Raw genomic sequence first — 15,084 nt, 5'->3', positions numbered from 1 at the left:
AACTTACTTTAGGACTTAAAACCTGAGCAATGGTAGACAATAACATTCTTCCCCAGAACAGCACTAATATGCTTAAAAAAACGTGAAAAAAATGTTAAAAGATATTATAAGTATAGACATAACCATGAAGTAAAATAGCATTCAAACAAATAACTATCATCAGGCTTGTCAGCTGCTGGATTGGATAGTCTCCAACCTCTAAATTCTGGTGCATGGTACTATCTTTTGCAACTTCCCTCTATTGACTGGATTCCTAAACTTACTACATTCACAGTTAAAAAAAAAAAACAACAACAAAAAGGGAGACTTGAAAGTCTCCCTTTCAAGTTCAAGCTTTCTGAACAGCAAGTTATCTGCTGTTATCTATCTGCCCCATTTGTATTGATTTACAACTGATCAAGTGCTAACTTGTTAGGTTGCTCCTGCTGTGTTCTTTCCTTTCAAGAGGAGGAACCTGGGTTTCTTTTTGTTTTTCCAAGTCCTATCTGTCTGTAGATAGCAAATTTGCCACTGAAGGTAGCATTTTAGAGTAGAGAAAGCTAGATCGTCCAGTTTTAGGAAGCAATTTATTGAGTGTATGGTCCAGGACACACTTTTGTCTGTCAACTAGGCTGCTGTAAACTCTGTAATTCATAATGAAGAATAACTCCGGTCTCTTTCTACCAGCACCGTACTGTGGTGCTTTTCGAATTAATAGCAAAGGTGTCACCTTCCCTAGGCATTCTTGCCCCAGTACTTCTTGATAGTACTACTGCATTTGTTGACTCAGAGAAAGCGTAAACAGTAGTGGTTAATAGATGCCTAAATTGCAGGTAGAGCAATGACATGCTAACTGTGGATCTCCTGATAAAGGAAGTTGGAATGAATGGAAGCTGGAAGAAATTCACTTGCATGAAAAAGTGTGCTGAACTAACTTGAGGATTTTGCCTAGCTGCCCAGCTACGTGGCTACGAGGCACTAGTGGAGAAGGACAACATTATTACTGCACATTATAAGAATTTTATCTTAATGGTCAGGCTTTTGGGGCACACTGCAGTTTCAAATGATTTACACTCTCCATATCTGGAGTTTCTGTGGGTGTGCTCCATAGGTTATTTGAATAACAATGCAAATCACCAAGGAAAATCCTGTTGGATTTATACATAGGAAGTAAGAATGCATTCACAAGTCTGTAACAAAGATTTTACTTAAATTTAAACCCCAAAGTTAAGGTGGCATAAAAGCATACCAGTTGTACGTTAATAGATAGTGATGAATTACAAAGAATGGTAAGTAGAGATTACCAAGTTATCCAATGAAAAATGTGTACAGGTGCTCACAAAGCTGTTCTTAATTGCAACTTGATGAATTAATGAAAATTTATATATATCTTCCCTTCTCCATATTAAAATGACTGAGCCATAATCTTCTCAGTACTTAAGTGAAGCAAACTCTTTTATCACTTTCCACTTACCTTGCCTCTGCTTTGAATCATAAGGCTGAGGTTTATTTGTTTGACATGTTGTGTTTTCAGGCTTTCCTTTGTGTCTGAAGTCTAGGTGCTTAGTTGTTTTGCTGTTTTTAATAGGAATATTTTTAAGTTACTGGCATGCTTCTGTGAATAGATTTCTTAAAATTACATAAAATATTTGAAAAGTTATTCTCATACAGTTATTTATGAAAGTATCCAAACAATCTAGGACTTTATTCTCAGTTCAGTACCGAGTCACATTTACCTTCATCACTGGCTCAGTTTTTAAAGTGATCTACTGACTTGATCAAACTGTAGATTCTCCAAGAAATGGTATGCAACAGAATGTTTGCTCCATTTCAAGATAAATAACCCACCACATAAAACAAAACAACTCTCTTTTTCCTCTCCTTGAAAAAGTTCTTCAATGTGCCCCTTACTATAGCTGGTCAGAAATGGAAAATGTCATTTAAAAAATAAACCAAACAAAAACCATCCCCCAAAGTAATCTAACAGCAAACAAGATGATTTCCAGATCCGTGGAGAGCTGTTGCAACCTGTAATTGCAACATAAGTAAGTGTTAAAGGCTTTCAGAAGACAGAGAACACTCAGACACTTACCTTTTGTTTGAATCTTAGCTTCCACAGAGAAGGAATTGTATAAAAGATCAAGGTGTCTCTTCATAACTGGCTGCAGCAATTTCAGCTTGTAAATGTTCAGCAGTGATTCAGCAGCAGGATCTTACATGATACTATGGCAGGCACAAAGTGAAAATACAGTGCATAATGAGCAGATTTGACAATGTATGTGTGATATCAGTCATCAGTTGGTACAGGATAACAGAAACAAAGCTCCAAGCTGGTGCAAATATTTCTGATTTACTATAGCCCAATGATGAGATTCCTGCTCAGAATAGAATATCAGAATATGGAGCTTTACCATCAGCTTCATTGGTTTATTATCATCATATTTTAAAGACTTACGACATCTCATTTCTAGAATAAAAATCCTTGTAAAGACATAAAATTTTAAACCAAAATTGTGAACTGTAAAATAACAAATATTATGGCTATTATTCATTTTTCTACAGTTTTGTAAATACTCAGAGTAAATTATTATTGTTTTAAGAAACAATTCAGTGTAGTAACTCCACCTCAATATTTAAAAACTTTATGTCCTCTTTCACGGAATCACAGAATGGTAGGGGTTGGAAGGGACCTTTAGAGATCATCTAGTCCAACCCCCCTGCAGAAGCAGGTTCACCTAGATCAGGTCACATAGGAACATGTCCAGGTGGGTCTTGAGGACCTCCAAGGAAGGAGACTCCACAACCCCTCTGGGCAGCCTGTGCCAGGGCTCCCTCACCTGAACAGTGAAATAGTTTTTTCTTATCTTTAAGTGGAACTTTTTGTGTTCCAGCTTCATCCCATTACCCCTTGTCCTGTTGCTAGCTACTACAGAAAAAAAGGGATGTCCCAACCTTCTGACACCCACCCTTTAGATATTTATAAATGTTAATAAGATCTCCCCTCAGTCTCCTCTTCTCCAGACTCAACAGCCCCATTTCCCACAGCCTTTCCTCATATGAAAGATGTTACATACCCCTAATCATCTTGGTGGACCTGTGCTGGACTCTCTCCAGCACTTCCCTGTCCCTCTCGAGCTGAGGAGCCCAGAACTAGACACAGGATTCCAGATGAGGCCTCACCAGGGCAGAGTAGAGGGGGAGAAGAACTTCCCTTGATGTGCTGGCCACACTCTTCTTGATGTATCCCAGGATGCCATTGGCCCTCCTGGCCATGAGGGCACATTGCTGGCTCATATTTAGCTTATTATCAATCAGGACTCCCAGGTCTCTCTCTGCAGAGCTGCTTTTCAGCAGTTCAACCCCCAGCCTGTACTGGTACATGCAGGACTCTGCACTTGTCCTTGTTGAACCTCATGAGGTTCCTCTCTACCCAATTCTCAAGCCAGTCGAGATCCCGCTGAGTGGCAGCACAGCCTTTATCCTCTTTATCCAACATATTTCCTACTCTCTTGACTATGAAAGCCTGGCTATGTGGCTCCATAAACATATTTGAACACTCATCTGCCTTCTCCTATTTTTAGCTCTTCTCTACTCTAGGGAGCTTTTTCTCTTTGTCTCCTTAAAGAATTCTATTGCTGTGTAAAATGGATATGATCACTACCAATATACCGCTACTTATGAAAGAGTAAACCAGGAACTGCCACTACCATGTTAAAGCATCCATCCTGAAGATGTTACAAATTTATAATACTGTTTTGGTAACTTAATATATATTGAAAGTAGTGATCCCCTGGTTTCTCATCACTAAGTGCTCATCTATTTGACCCTTTCATTTAAGTATGCTTTTGCTTTCACTATGCCAGACAGATGTTTTAGCATTCAGTAACACAAACTAGCTGAGAGTCATCTAATAAAATTATTTTTACTATATAAAATAAGTATCCATTAAAAAAGTGGATTTTGATTAATTCCTTGACTCCAGGAAAAATATATTTATGTATTGACTAATTTTAAATGTCTTAAAATAATACAGAATAACTATTTTCTTAGGTTCAGACACATTGGGATTTCTATTCTCTGCTTTGTTAATCTACAAGTAAATAAGAACGTAAGGCCACAATAATTTTAAAAGGTTTGGAAAACAGTTGTTGAAGGGTGTACACATGAACATACATATGAGTAATGTACATATGATCATGAACTTCCTGTTTTACTGAATTCTGTAAATTATGTTGTGCGGCTGGCTCCAGGATAAGGTCTAGTATAACCCAGAAAATATGTTAGTCTTTAAAACAAAGTGGAACACTTACATAAAGAAACACATTTGTCAACTTTAATATCTAGACTTTATCAGGCTAGTTCTCAAACAGTGCACCTTCAAGGGTAGAAATGACATTCTTTCTTCCGTTAGTCATTTTTCTTGCGGGCTATTGCAAGAAAGAACAACTTCTCAAAATAGAAAAACCTGGCTCTATTTGACCAGATGCAGGAAAATTTTTCTTTGAAAGGCTGTTTTTATTGAGCTAGCTTGTTGCTCTTGCTGTGGTGGAGGGAGGAAAGCCTGGTTAGCACGTTTTTGGTTAGCATGTTTTTGGTCTAGAAACAAGTTCACAAATTCTCTTTTTAACACTTCTGGTTTCGTGTTCCTAAGAAGGAGACAACTCCTTTGCAGCTATAAATTAGTCTTTTACAAGAGTCTACAGTTTTGCTTGTTTAATCTAGCGAAGGATCTTGCCCAGTTCCCCTAGTATATGTACAGCCTGACATTTGAATGGAACTGCAATTAGCAGGGTTGTTTTTGTTTAACTTTATTTAGCACCTTATCTTCCTGCAACATTCTTGTCCCAGTACCAGTATCAACCATGAACTCAACATACCTCTTACTAGTTCTGTTCTATTTTAAACTAGAAGGAAAAAAACTTCAGCACTCCAGATCAAAGAGCACTCTCCTCTTTTGCTCTGGGAATGTAAATTGTTAACTAATTGGTGCCAAAAAGGCTCTTATTACCACGACAAATCTGTTCACACCACAGTTAAGTCAGTTATAACTTACACCACTACACAGGAAAGTTATCCAAGCTCTCAAAACGTACTGTTATTAACGGCCAAACACATGCACAATTCCACAAAGACAAAATGTTTTTGGTGTTGGTGGGAGACCCAGCTTGTAGAGGATGCAGGTCTGCAAAACTGTGTTGATTGTGTTCTAAGATTTGCCCAATACTCAGCTATTTTGTCCCTTCCATTACAGTAACACTAGGGCCCATTAGCCAGGTCCTCATTTTTCTTACTTTTATTAAAGAGCCTCTTGGAGAATTCTAAGTCCAGTAGTGCTCTCTGCTGCTCCCTGATGCTGAAATTCTGCAGAAAGGGAGGAAGCAGCAGGTCCAGAAGGGTACTGTCTGAAGTAAAGGGCTGTAGCCCAGGAACTAAAGCTGCTGCCAGGCCACAAGCTAGGAAAACACTTGTCAGGAGCAGAAAAAGGCTGGAAAGCCTGATGGTCTTGTGAGGAGCTGGCAACCTCCTTCCTGGTCCCTGCCCTGTCACCTCCTGCACCATGACAGGACCACCTCCACGTAGCCACGGCGGTGACTGGGGTCAGGTGGAACGGGTCGAGGTCAGCACCAGCGATGGGGAGAGCAGCCTGATACGGAGCTAGGAGTCACGAGCCTCCAGCCAGGGTTCGTCGCCTATCCCGGGTCCCCCGGGGCTGCCGGGCGGGGCGCTGCGGCAGGCGCATCGGCCGAGCGGACTCCGGACAGCGCAGTACCCGCGCGCAGCGCCTCTCGGCGGGCGGCACCGGCAGCGCGGGACGGGTCCGCCCCCGCCGCCGCTTCCTCTCACCTTTCCCGGCCGGGAGCCGCCCTCGGGAGGGCCGGGCCAGCGGCGGCGGGAGAGGGCGCCCGGCGGCGGCCCGCGGCTCTGAGCGGCTCAAACCCCACACCGCCGTGCCTCTCCGAGCCATGTCCTCGAGCTCGCCCCCGGGCGAGCAGAAAAGCCGGAGCCTGGGCCGGCTGTCGCTGCCCAGGAAAGGCAGCTTGACGCTCAGCAAGAAGCCCTCGGCGCTGGAGCTGGCCGAGAGCACCCCCAACGCTCACTATGCCCCACTCTCCGCCGCCCAGGGCGGGCAGCCGCGGGCGGGCAGCAGCTCGGAGCCCGAGCGGCCGCTGCGCCTGAGGAGCGAGGTGGTGGTGATGAATGCTGACTGTCCGCGACCTCCCGTCAGCCTCGACCCCCGCGTCTCAATCTACAGCCTCCGCAAGCCGCTGCTGAGCCGCAGCAGCGTCCAGGGCAGGGTCTATAACTTCTTGGAGAGGCCCACGGGCTGGAAGTGCTTCGTGTATCACTTCACCGTGTGAGTACTGGCCTCGCTCCCCGTCGCCCACCGCGTCCACCTGCGCCGCGCCGAGCTCCCGTTGCGGCGGCTTGTCCCGCTGGCCGCGCCGAGCCGCGGCCGCCCGGAGCGGGGAAACCGTCTCCCGGACTGGCCATCCCTGCGAGGAGCTCTCAAGGCGGCCTCTCACTCCTCTTGAGGCGTTAGGTGACTGCTCTCGCGTTGTCCCCTGCCTCCTCCCCTCCTGAGGCTCGTCCTCGCTGCGGAGGCAGGAGAGCGGCAGCCCCGGCGCTCTCCTCAGTTGTGGAGCTTTCCAGGCCAGTCAGGTGCTCAAGGCTTGAACATCTTTCAGATGCAGCCTTCTGAGCTGGTGCTTTTTTTTTCTTTCTTTCTTTTCTTTCTTTCCACAGATGTGAAGCAAAACAAAGTCACAGTCTAGGGGAAAGTTTCTCTTGTTTTAAACAGAAATGCTGTGTTACAGTTCAGGAGCTCATGTCTATCTAGATGGAGCAGGAGCTGGCTTCAGGTAATTTACCTGAAAGTTACTCCAGGAGTTGAAATCAATTGTTCATTCTGAGTGCGGAAGTGAAGTAGGTAACAGTACCATTCATTCTTTAGTAATTTTAAACACAGTGACTCCTGATCTTCCAGCTTGCTGCACAGCATCTGTTTCTCACTGAATAGGTGTGTTATTAGTATTGCAGCCCTCATGGAGGGATCATGGAGGAGGCTGAGAGACAGATGGTACTCCATTTGCTTCCTTCTTTTATTGCTACTTGCTCTAACTCCATGTCACATCCAGTGCCATCACTGTTATTTTCAGTCAAGAGGAAGTCTAACAAAGTTTGGAGGATGTTAAACTGCTTAGCTGTAGGCAAATTGAAAACTGCTTTAGGTAAAATATTCACCATAGAGTGCAGCATCAACCCTGAGCAAGGATGTAGTAGGCTTTCACGCACAAGGGTCTTGACCAGTGGCTCAATGAGGAACTGAGGCTTTTTAATGAAGTTGTTGGAGAAGGCTTGTACGATTCCTGAAAAATTTGCATAGGTTAAATGTAGGTAACAAAGTCAAGCAGAAGTGTGGTGTCTGTTTATTGTATGCATGCACAAACATATATATGTGTGTATACATAAATATATAAACACATACACTATATATATATATATGCTTATTAGGATAGTTAGAAGTGAAGATGTTTTATGGTCAAAATCCTAAGACAAAAAGCTTTGATAAACATTCAGTTCTTATGATCTAATTCTAAATTGTCAGTTCGGTTTTGAGTCAGTTTCAGATTTAAATTTGAGTCAGTTCAGGATTGTGTGATTATATTCCATATTTGAGGATTCTAGAGTCTTTAGGTAGTCAGGGAAGTGGTACCAAAACAGCTGTCATCTAAATGTGTTTAATTGGGAGATGACTGTGCAGCTGCTGAGATAATTGTGGGCTCCATTCTCTTTAGCATTATAATGCCATTGGATGACAGAACAGCTAATGGCCATAGTTACGAAATGTCTAATAGTAGTGGTTGAACAACATAAAACACTTTCAGGAATGGGAGCTCCTTTTTTTTTTTTCTTTTTTTCCTCTAAAAAGGGGTTTTAGGATGCCATCTTTTATCATTTGTGACCTCTTTCAGATGTCTCGAATTAGGTATAGAAGGGTTAGTCATTTGTGCTAGGTATCTTACTAATCATCTCTAAACCTTAACAGTGGGCGTAGGAAAATCCCAAAGGAAGCCTCTTAAATTCCTTTACCTAAGATTGAAGTCTGAATTTAAACTCCACCCCCCCCCCCCCCCCCGCCCCAGTTCCCCCCAGTATTACTACTGTGCATCAATCCTATCTGTGCAAGAGTTAAGATTTTATAATTATATTTCAGGAAAGCGATTGTAATATGTACAGGAAGTCATGGCCTGTCTCCCTGCAGTAAACACTTATCCATGGTTGCAAGCATTTCCCCTCTTTCCAGAAGAGGTCTTCTGATGCAGTGGTGAAAGACAGTGGCAGTAAATATGCTCAAGCCTCTCACTAGGCATTGTGCAAATTCATTCTTTTAGGACTCTAAAGAGACAAGAGGGTACCAACACCCTCATATGTTTCTTACAAGACAATATGCAAGTACTGTGACAGTGTTTTTAGGCAGCCTCCCTCCAGTTTCTGCCAGCAGAGGGAATTGAGTCTGTACTGTTCTCAGCCATTTCGCATTCTCCTTATTTCTATAGCAGAAAAGCCTGCACTTCTTGTGTTCATGAAATAATGTTTTAAGATACTGATCTGTGGTCCATACTTCTCCATCTCTCTTGCTTTCTGAGCTCTCAGAGCAACCTCCTGGCACACTTCCTTTCTGCTACACCACGGAATGCTCTCTTTGAGCACAGCCCCTGCCAGACAGGCGCTGAGTATTGGTAGATTAAAAATTGCTACAAAGCAGAAGTTGTTACTAAAATCGACTGACGAGGCAGTTTGTCTGACCACGAAAAGCTGTTGTATCTCAGCCTCTACTCTGGAGGAGGCATAGGACCTCATTTTTGCATGTGGCTTGGTGGTTTATTGTAATTTGGTTACAAGTGGTGAGGTGCAGAGCTGAAAAGGACACAGAGTTATAAGACGCCCTGCCTGTCGTGTGTGCATGTCTTTCCCACTGGAGGAAATAACCTGATTATTTTGTTGTCCACATACAGGAATTTATTGAGAGCTAAGGTGGGTTTTACCTTGTGATGTGCAAAGAACCTGATGATTGTCTCTCTTGCCAACGTGAGCTTAAGAGACTGATCTAATTTGCCTGTTGCCTCTTTGTAACTCCTTCTCCTGGCTACCTTCTGCTTTATTCGGGGGGTTTTCAGTTGCCTGGGAGGTCCCTGTGGCTATCTTAAAGATTCAGAGGGGAAGGAAAGGGAACAGAAGCAGTGTTGAGTCATGGCATAAAGACCAAAGCTGAGTAGGGTGTCCTGGCCAAGATCTAGCCTCAAGATGGAAGCAACAATCCCTGTGAGATTCTTCATTTTCTTTCTGTTGGACTGTCTAGGCTCTGTGGAGTGTGTGGCCATGTTCTTAATTATATGCTGAAATGAGTAAATTTAGAAACAGCTACTAGAATAGTCAATGTAACTTGTACTGGACCTTTATCTCTGGTTGGCTGTTGATCAAGTGATAAGACCTACCATCTACTGATTGCTTGTCACATCCTTTACCTGCTCAGGAGTCTTAGTGGTATCTAGAGTACTGATACCTAAGAAATTATATTCAGAACTGATTTTCCTGAGGTCTATGTTATAGTGTTAAGAAAAGGGAAGCTGAACAACAAGCTTTAATCCAGAGATTCTATGTTGCTATGTTAATTTCATATTGTTTAGATTGCTGTGTGTTCTGTTATACAGCAAAGACCCTTCTGTGCTCCTCAATCTAAAGGATGGAATCTGGTTATCTTGTACAGCATAGAGGGTTACTGTACTAGATCAAGCCAATTACCTATTTACTTCTGAATTGCTATTTCTTTCAAAAGGTGTCTGCAATACATGTTTTCCAAGGTGCAAAATGTGCACTCTTTCTCATTGATATTTTTAATCTTCCAAGGCAATTGGGTACCACAGTTGCTGATTAAATCAACTGAACTCAACATAGGTCTCTTCTGAGACTTATCTTCTTACCTCAGACCAAAGAGCAGAAACATCTCAAGTGATCAGAATACAAAATTAATTATTTTACCTCATTTATGCTAGCTTTTCATAGGCTGTGGAAATAGTCTCTATTGGGAGAAGGAATGGGAAATCAATTACCACTCAAAAAACTGCCTAAAAATCCTAGTGGAGATGATAGAAACTTACGTTAGCTACATGACTTGTTTGATGTTGTGTTGTACTTCATATGTTTAAATGAAGTTTATGGTATATATGCACTCATTCTACCAGGTAATTTTGCTTGATAGATGAGGATTTACGTGTGTGGTTTTTGCAAACACAACTGCCGGTTGCTTAGATACTTGTTTTTTGCAAGCAAGAGCTTGCTCTGTGGTATGGCTGCATGTATGGTAATGTCCTGTTGGAGCCACCAGTCGCCCTGGGCTGTCAGAGGTGGGGAAGTGAGAGTGCCACTGTTCTCAATGACCTTCAGAGCTAGGGCATCTTATCACACTTATCAAAATAGTGCACCTTGGCATAGTGGCTTCAAGAGGTGAAATGTTCTGTAGCCTTAATGAATCAAGTTTTTGGGCCATGTAAAAAGAAGTAGAAGGACAAAAGAAGGTTAAATTCTGTCCTCATGGTAGCCTGCTGAAACCCTGAGACTCTATTGTCATGTTGGAAATGACTGTAAAGAATAAGTGAAGTTTTCAGGTATTTTAAAAAAGTTATTTTAGACTTAAGTGCATGAGAGAATTACTACTTCTCATCCTCTTTATGTAGTTTAAAAGAATGCATTTAGAATATGCCTGAAGGAACTTAGATTATGAGCTTTCTGGTGATTTCTCTTGTCAATATGGCAAACAATGACTTCTGGCAACTTACACTTCATGTGGACTCCTCATGTTCTTTGAAGTGTTGGCCATTACCAGAGGGAACAATTCACAACTCGATGGACCATAGGTCTGTATGGCAGCTCTCCTTTGTTACCATGCAAGGTAATCAGCTTCTATCTTATCTTTGCATGTGTGTACCTGGTTCAATTTACTTTGCCTTTGTATACTTTTTGTTTAATCAGCAATGATTGTCATTGAGTTTGTTCGAATCCCAAGATGTTTACATAAGCTTGCACTGGCTGGTCACTCAGATTTGGGAGACTGGTCCCTAGGAACAGGCAAACTCTCAGAAGTGTGCCTGCTTGTGTACACATGCAAGATAAGAAGCAAGGGTAGGCAGAATATTCCAGTTGAGTGTGTATCAGGACTTAACAATAATCAATTCTTGAAGACAGTGTAGTATTTATGTAGTGCTGTTTGCATACAGTACTGTGAAGAAGAAGAGTAGCCAACTTTAAATCTCATTTTTGTCATGTTTCCAAAGGTGCCATGAACATACTGTGGAACCTGTTGGTTCATAATGTGTAAACTGTTGAGGAGAGAAAAAGATTTGTAAAATAGTGTGTGCACATGCTCACACAAGACCAAGTTTTCTTTCAGACTGAGTTAACTGAGTGAAAAAAGGGGCAAAATGTGCAAACTACTATCTTTTGGACATGAACATGGAGTTGTTTAGAGATTTTTGTGACTTGAAGTCAGACCTTTGGATTATTACTTCTGTTTTAAAAAGGAGATTTGTATCTTGCACAATAAACATGCTTTTTATTCTAAATAAGAGGAAATAAAAATAAGTTGATCAGCCATATTGTTTCTGCTTCAGTCAATTACAGGAAGACCCAGGATTAGCTTTTTTTGTCTTGTTGAGACTGAGGTAGTTTAGTTGAGGTCAAATTGGCCTCCTTGTTTTGGCATGTTTGAGTGATTGCTCATCTTGTCAGAGAGACTAATGAGAACAAATGTGGGGTTTTAAAACTCTATATGGCTTGTCTATGAGCTCAGGTTTCTTGCAACCAGTGTTTAGTATTTGTATTGCTGGAGCCCAATACTTCTATCCCTTAATGCTCTCCCCTTTCTCCCCTTTCTCCCCTTTCTCCCCTTTCTCCCCTTTCTCCCCTTTCTCCCCTTTCTCCCCTTTCTCCCCTTTCTCCCCTTTCTCCCCTTTCTCCCCTTTCTCCCCTTTCTCCCCTTTCTCCCCTTTCTCCCCTTTCTCCCCTTTCTCCCCTTTCTCCCCTTTCTCCCCTTTCTCCCCTTTCTCCCCTTTCTCCCCTTTCTCCCCTTTCTCCCCTTTCTCCCCTTTCTCCCCTTTCTCCCCTTTCTCCCCTTTCTCCCCTTTCTCCCCTTTCTCCCCTTTCTCCCCTTTCTCCCCTTTCTCCCCTTTCTCCCCTTTCTCCCCCTCAGTGTGGGGTTAGTGGTTGGACTCGATGCTCTTAAAGGTCTTTTCCAAATGCAATGATTCTATGATTCTATGCACATTTTTGCAATTTAGCACTGTGTATCTATTAGTAGACTTGATATCAACTTTATCTGAGACGAAAAGGGTTTGGAAAGTCATCTTTATGTATGCCCAGAGTGGAGGGATAGCAGTTTCTCTCTCCCATTAACATATCTGGTTGTACATGTAAGACAGTATGTTAATGTTTAGGCATTGTTGTTGCAGGGTCACTTCAGCTGATCAGACAGATACTGAAATTTTGAGTCTTGGCAGATTTTGGGTATAGGTGAGATGGAGACATGATGTAAAGGTTTTCCTGTTCCCTCCTTTCCTGTTGCATGCAACAGTGAAACCCCTTAGTTACGATATTGCATGAAGTGACTTGTGTGATTGAGATAATGTTTGGTTTGGCCAGCACACAGCTTTTCCCCTCTTGCCTTATGCCATGTTTTCTAATCTGTAACATTACAAAAGTATAATTTTTGTGGAAGGCTGTCTTGTAGCTGAAATCAATACACGGCTGTGCCGAGAAGACCTCAGGAATTACAGGACAAGAGGATCACTATTTGTCTCTCTCAGTGGAACAGGAGAAGCTCTCAGGATAAGAAACACAGACAGTAATAATTGTATAATTTAATAAAATTGACAGGAAAAAAATCCAAATTTGCATAGTAATTAACTGTCATCAGAAAGAAAAGCAGTATCACAAACCAGATCTTCTCAATGTCAACCACCAGTAGTTAGTACCTGAAAGTCACTTTGACTAAACCACTATCTTTGCATCATTTGTCATGTTAAATTTTTGCTGCATGAAAATCATGGTGGAAATATATTTTGATTATTGAAGGGGAAGGAAGGTGAAAAGCTATGTATTTTCTAATTAAGGTACCTTTTGAAGGCACACAGTATCCCTATCAAAAATTTCAAAAATTGAATTTCTGTTCTGAAATGCATGGCATGATATAGTCAACTACTTGAAAAAAAACTTCAATGTCATCTTGGCTTGTGGTCCACAGGCAGACATAAAAGCTGCATGAGAGTAGAGAGGTATGGGGATGGGAAAAGTCTTTGTGATTGTAATGATGTTCAGGTTTTCAAATAACTGATGGAAGCAAAAGGCTGTAAACTTCTGAACACTAATGCTCAGTGGAAATAGGTTGTGTGCAGTGGAGGAAGAACTCCATGCAATGCACACATAGAAGTTATAGATGCGTTAAATTTGGACAGGCTTTCCTGGGGGTATCCTTCTCTCTTTTCTATCATCCTTCCAGTGTAATGTTTCAAGTTGTTCCTTGGTGTTTGCTTTCCTCCAGGAAAATAATTATTCTACCTTTAAAAGTTGCACATGAATGATCTTAAGAAATCCAATCTTAAGTCATGTTTCTGTATATCTGTTAAATGGTTGGTTGGGCAATTCTGGCATAATTCCTTGCCCTGGCTCTTCAAGTGCCAGGGAAAAAAGGTGCAAGGCTATGTAGATAGGCGTCTTTCAAAACTTCCATTGCAGCTGAAAATCAAGGCTAGAGTTGAGATTCAATTGCAATGAACTAATTAGGCTGAAGTCCAAATGTCTAAGCACTAGGATCTATTACAAACAACAGTGCCAACATATGTTGGAGGGAACTATGCACACACACAGTGCTTTGCTGACTTTAAACTTGGCTGTACCTCATTAGTTTTGTGTATTAGTAGATTGTTTAATCTGCATTAGTAGCTGAACAAAAAAGCTGTAAACATTTGCTTATTCAGTTCCAGATGGAAAATAGTGTCTTGTTGGGGGCAAGGTGTTTTCTTCTTGCCACTGAAAGGTCCAACAAAAGTTTCAAATGTGTTGGAAAGTTGCCAGTTGCAAATAAGGCTGATGGGTAGACTGAGTTACGGTGGGAGAATGTGTAGGTTAGTGAGTTTTTAGGTAAGCTACTACCTCTCCTCATACAGTCATGCTTCATCTGGTATAATGGCCTGTGGGAACCATTACAATACCAGTAATGATAATGGGAAAGCACATATATTTGCAAGCTTCTGCTATGGTATTTTTACCTCCTACCAGAAAGGTCTGTATGTGTGTACATATATTTTAATAAGAAAGGAAGTGTTCAGTGCTTCAGTAGTCACGTTCAATCATTTTGCTGTATGTTTTTAGACAGTTTTGGTTGGGTTTTTTTGTTTATTTGTTTTAATAGGAATTTTTAAAGCTGCTCTAGATTAAGTAATTTTCTTTGGCCACCAGCTTGTGCACAGACGGAGGACTAGAGAGGTGCTTGATGTGAACTTTTCCTTTGACTGGTATGACTGATTTTTGAGGACACAGGGATTTTCATGTGCCTCTTTCCCAGTTCATGGAGCAGAAGAATAAAGTAACAGTTGTTTTCTGTGTTCAGGGCACTGTAGGAAATTGTATAGAGTGGCTTGAGTAAATATGTAAGTATAGTGCAATTACTTTAAAAAATCATACCACCCACCACCCCCCCCCCCCCAAAAAAAAAAAAAAACCCACCAAACCAACCCAAAACCCAAAGCCACTGGAATTACTGGCCCACATTTCTTACATGCCAGTCTCCTGCCTTAACACTCACACTCCACAGCAGAAAACTAAGAACCTGGAAAAATTACAATAAAAACTAGGCAAGCAAAGGGAAAGCTGGTGATCTCTTAAAGCTTAGGACACTTATGACAAAAGCAAGTTTTTACTCTGAACTACTTTAGCATCAGAACTGCTAGTGATGTGAGTTAATGAACATACATTTTATCATAACTGTCTGAATCTTTTTTTAAGAAAGGAATGTGTCCATGTGTGGGACTTTGTGCAAGGACTAAAACTCCA

General features: G+C 41.7%; 1 protein-coding gene across 1 annotated transcript in view; it reads left to right on the top strand.

Annotated features, from left to right (window-relative positions):
* The first annotated feature begins 5,942 nt into the window (after positions 1–5,942).
* Positions 5,943–15,084, top strand: part of KCNQ1 (potassium voltage-gated channel subfamily Q member 1) — a 361,282-nt gene continuing 352,140 nt past the window's right edge. The window contains exon 1 of the mRNA XM_061999062.1: positions 5,943–6,334. Within this exon, the coding sequence (XP_061855046.1) occupies positions 5,943–6,334 (392 nt within the window). The remainder of the gene's footprint in view (positions 6,335–15,084) is intronic.

The sequence above is a fragment of the Colius striatus genome, chromosome 7 (genome assembly GCF_028858725.1).
Source record: "Colius striatus isolate bColStr4 chromosome 7, bColStr4.1.hap1, whole genome shotgun sequence".
NCBI lineage: Eukaryota > Metazoa > Chordata > Aves > Coliiformes > Coliidae > Colius > Colius striatus.
This window is presented reverse-complemented; position numbering and strand designations above follow the sequence as displayed.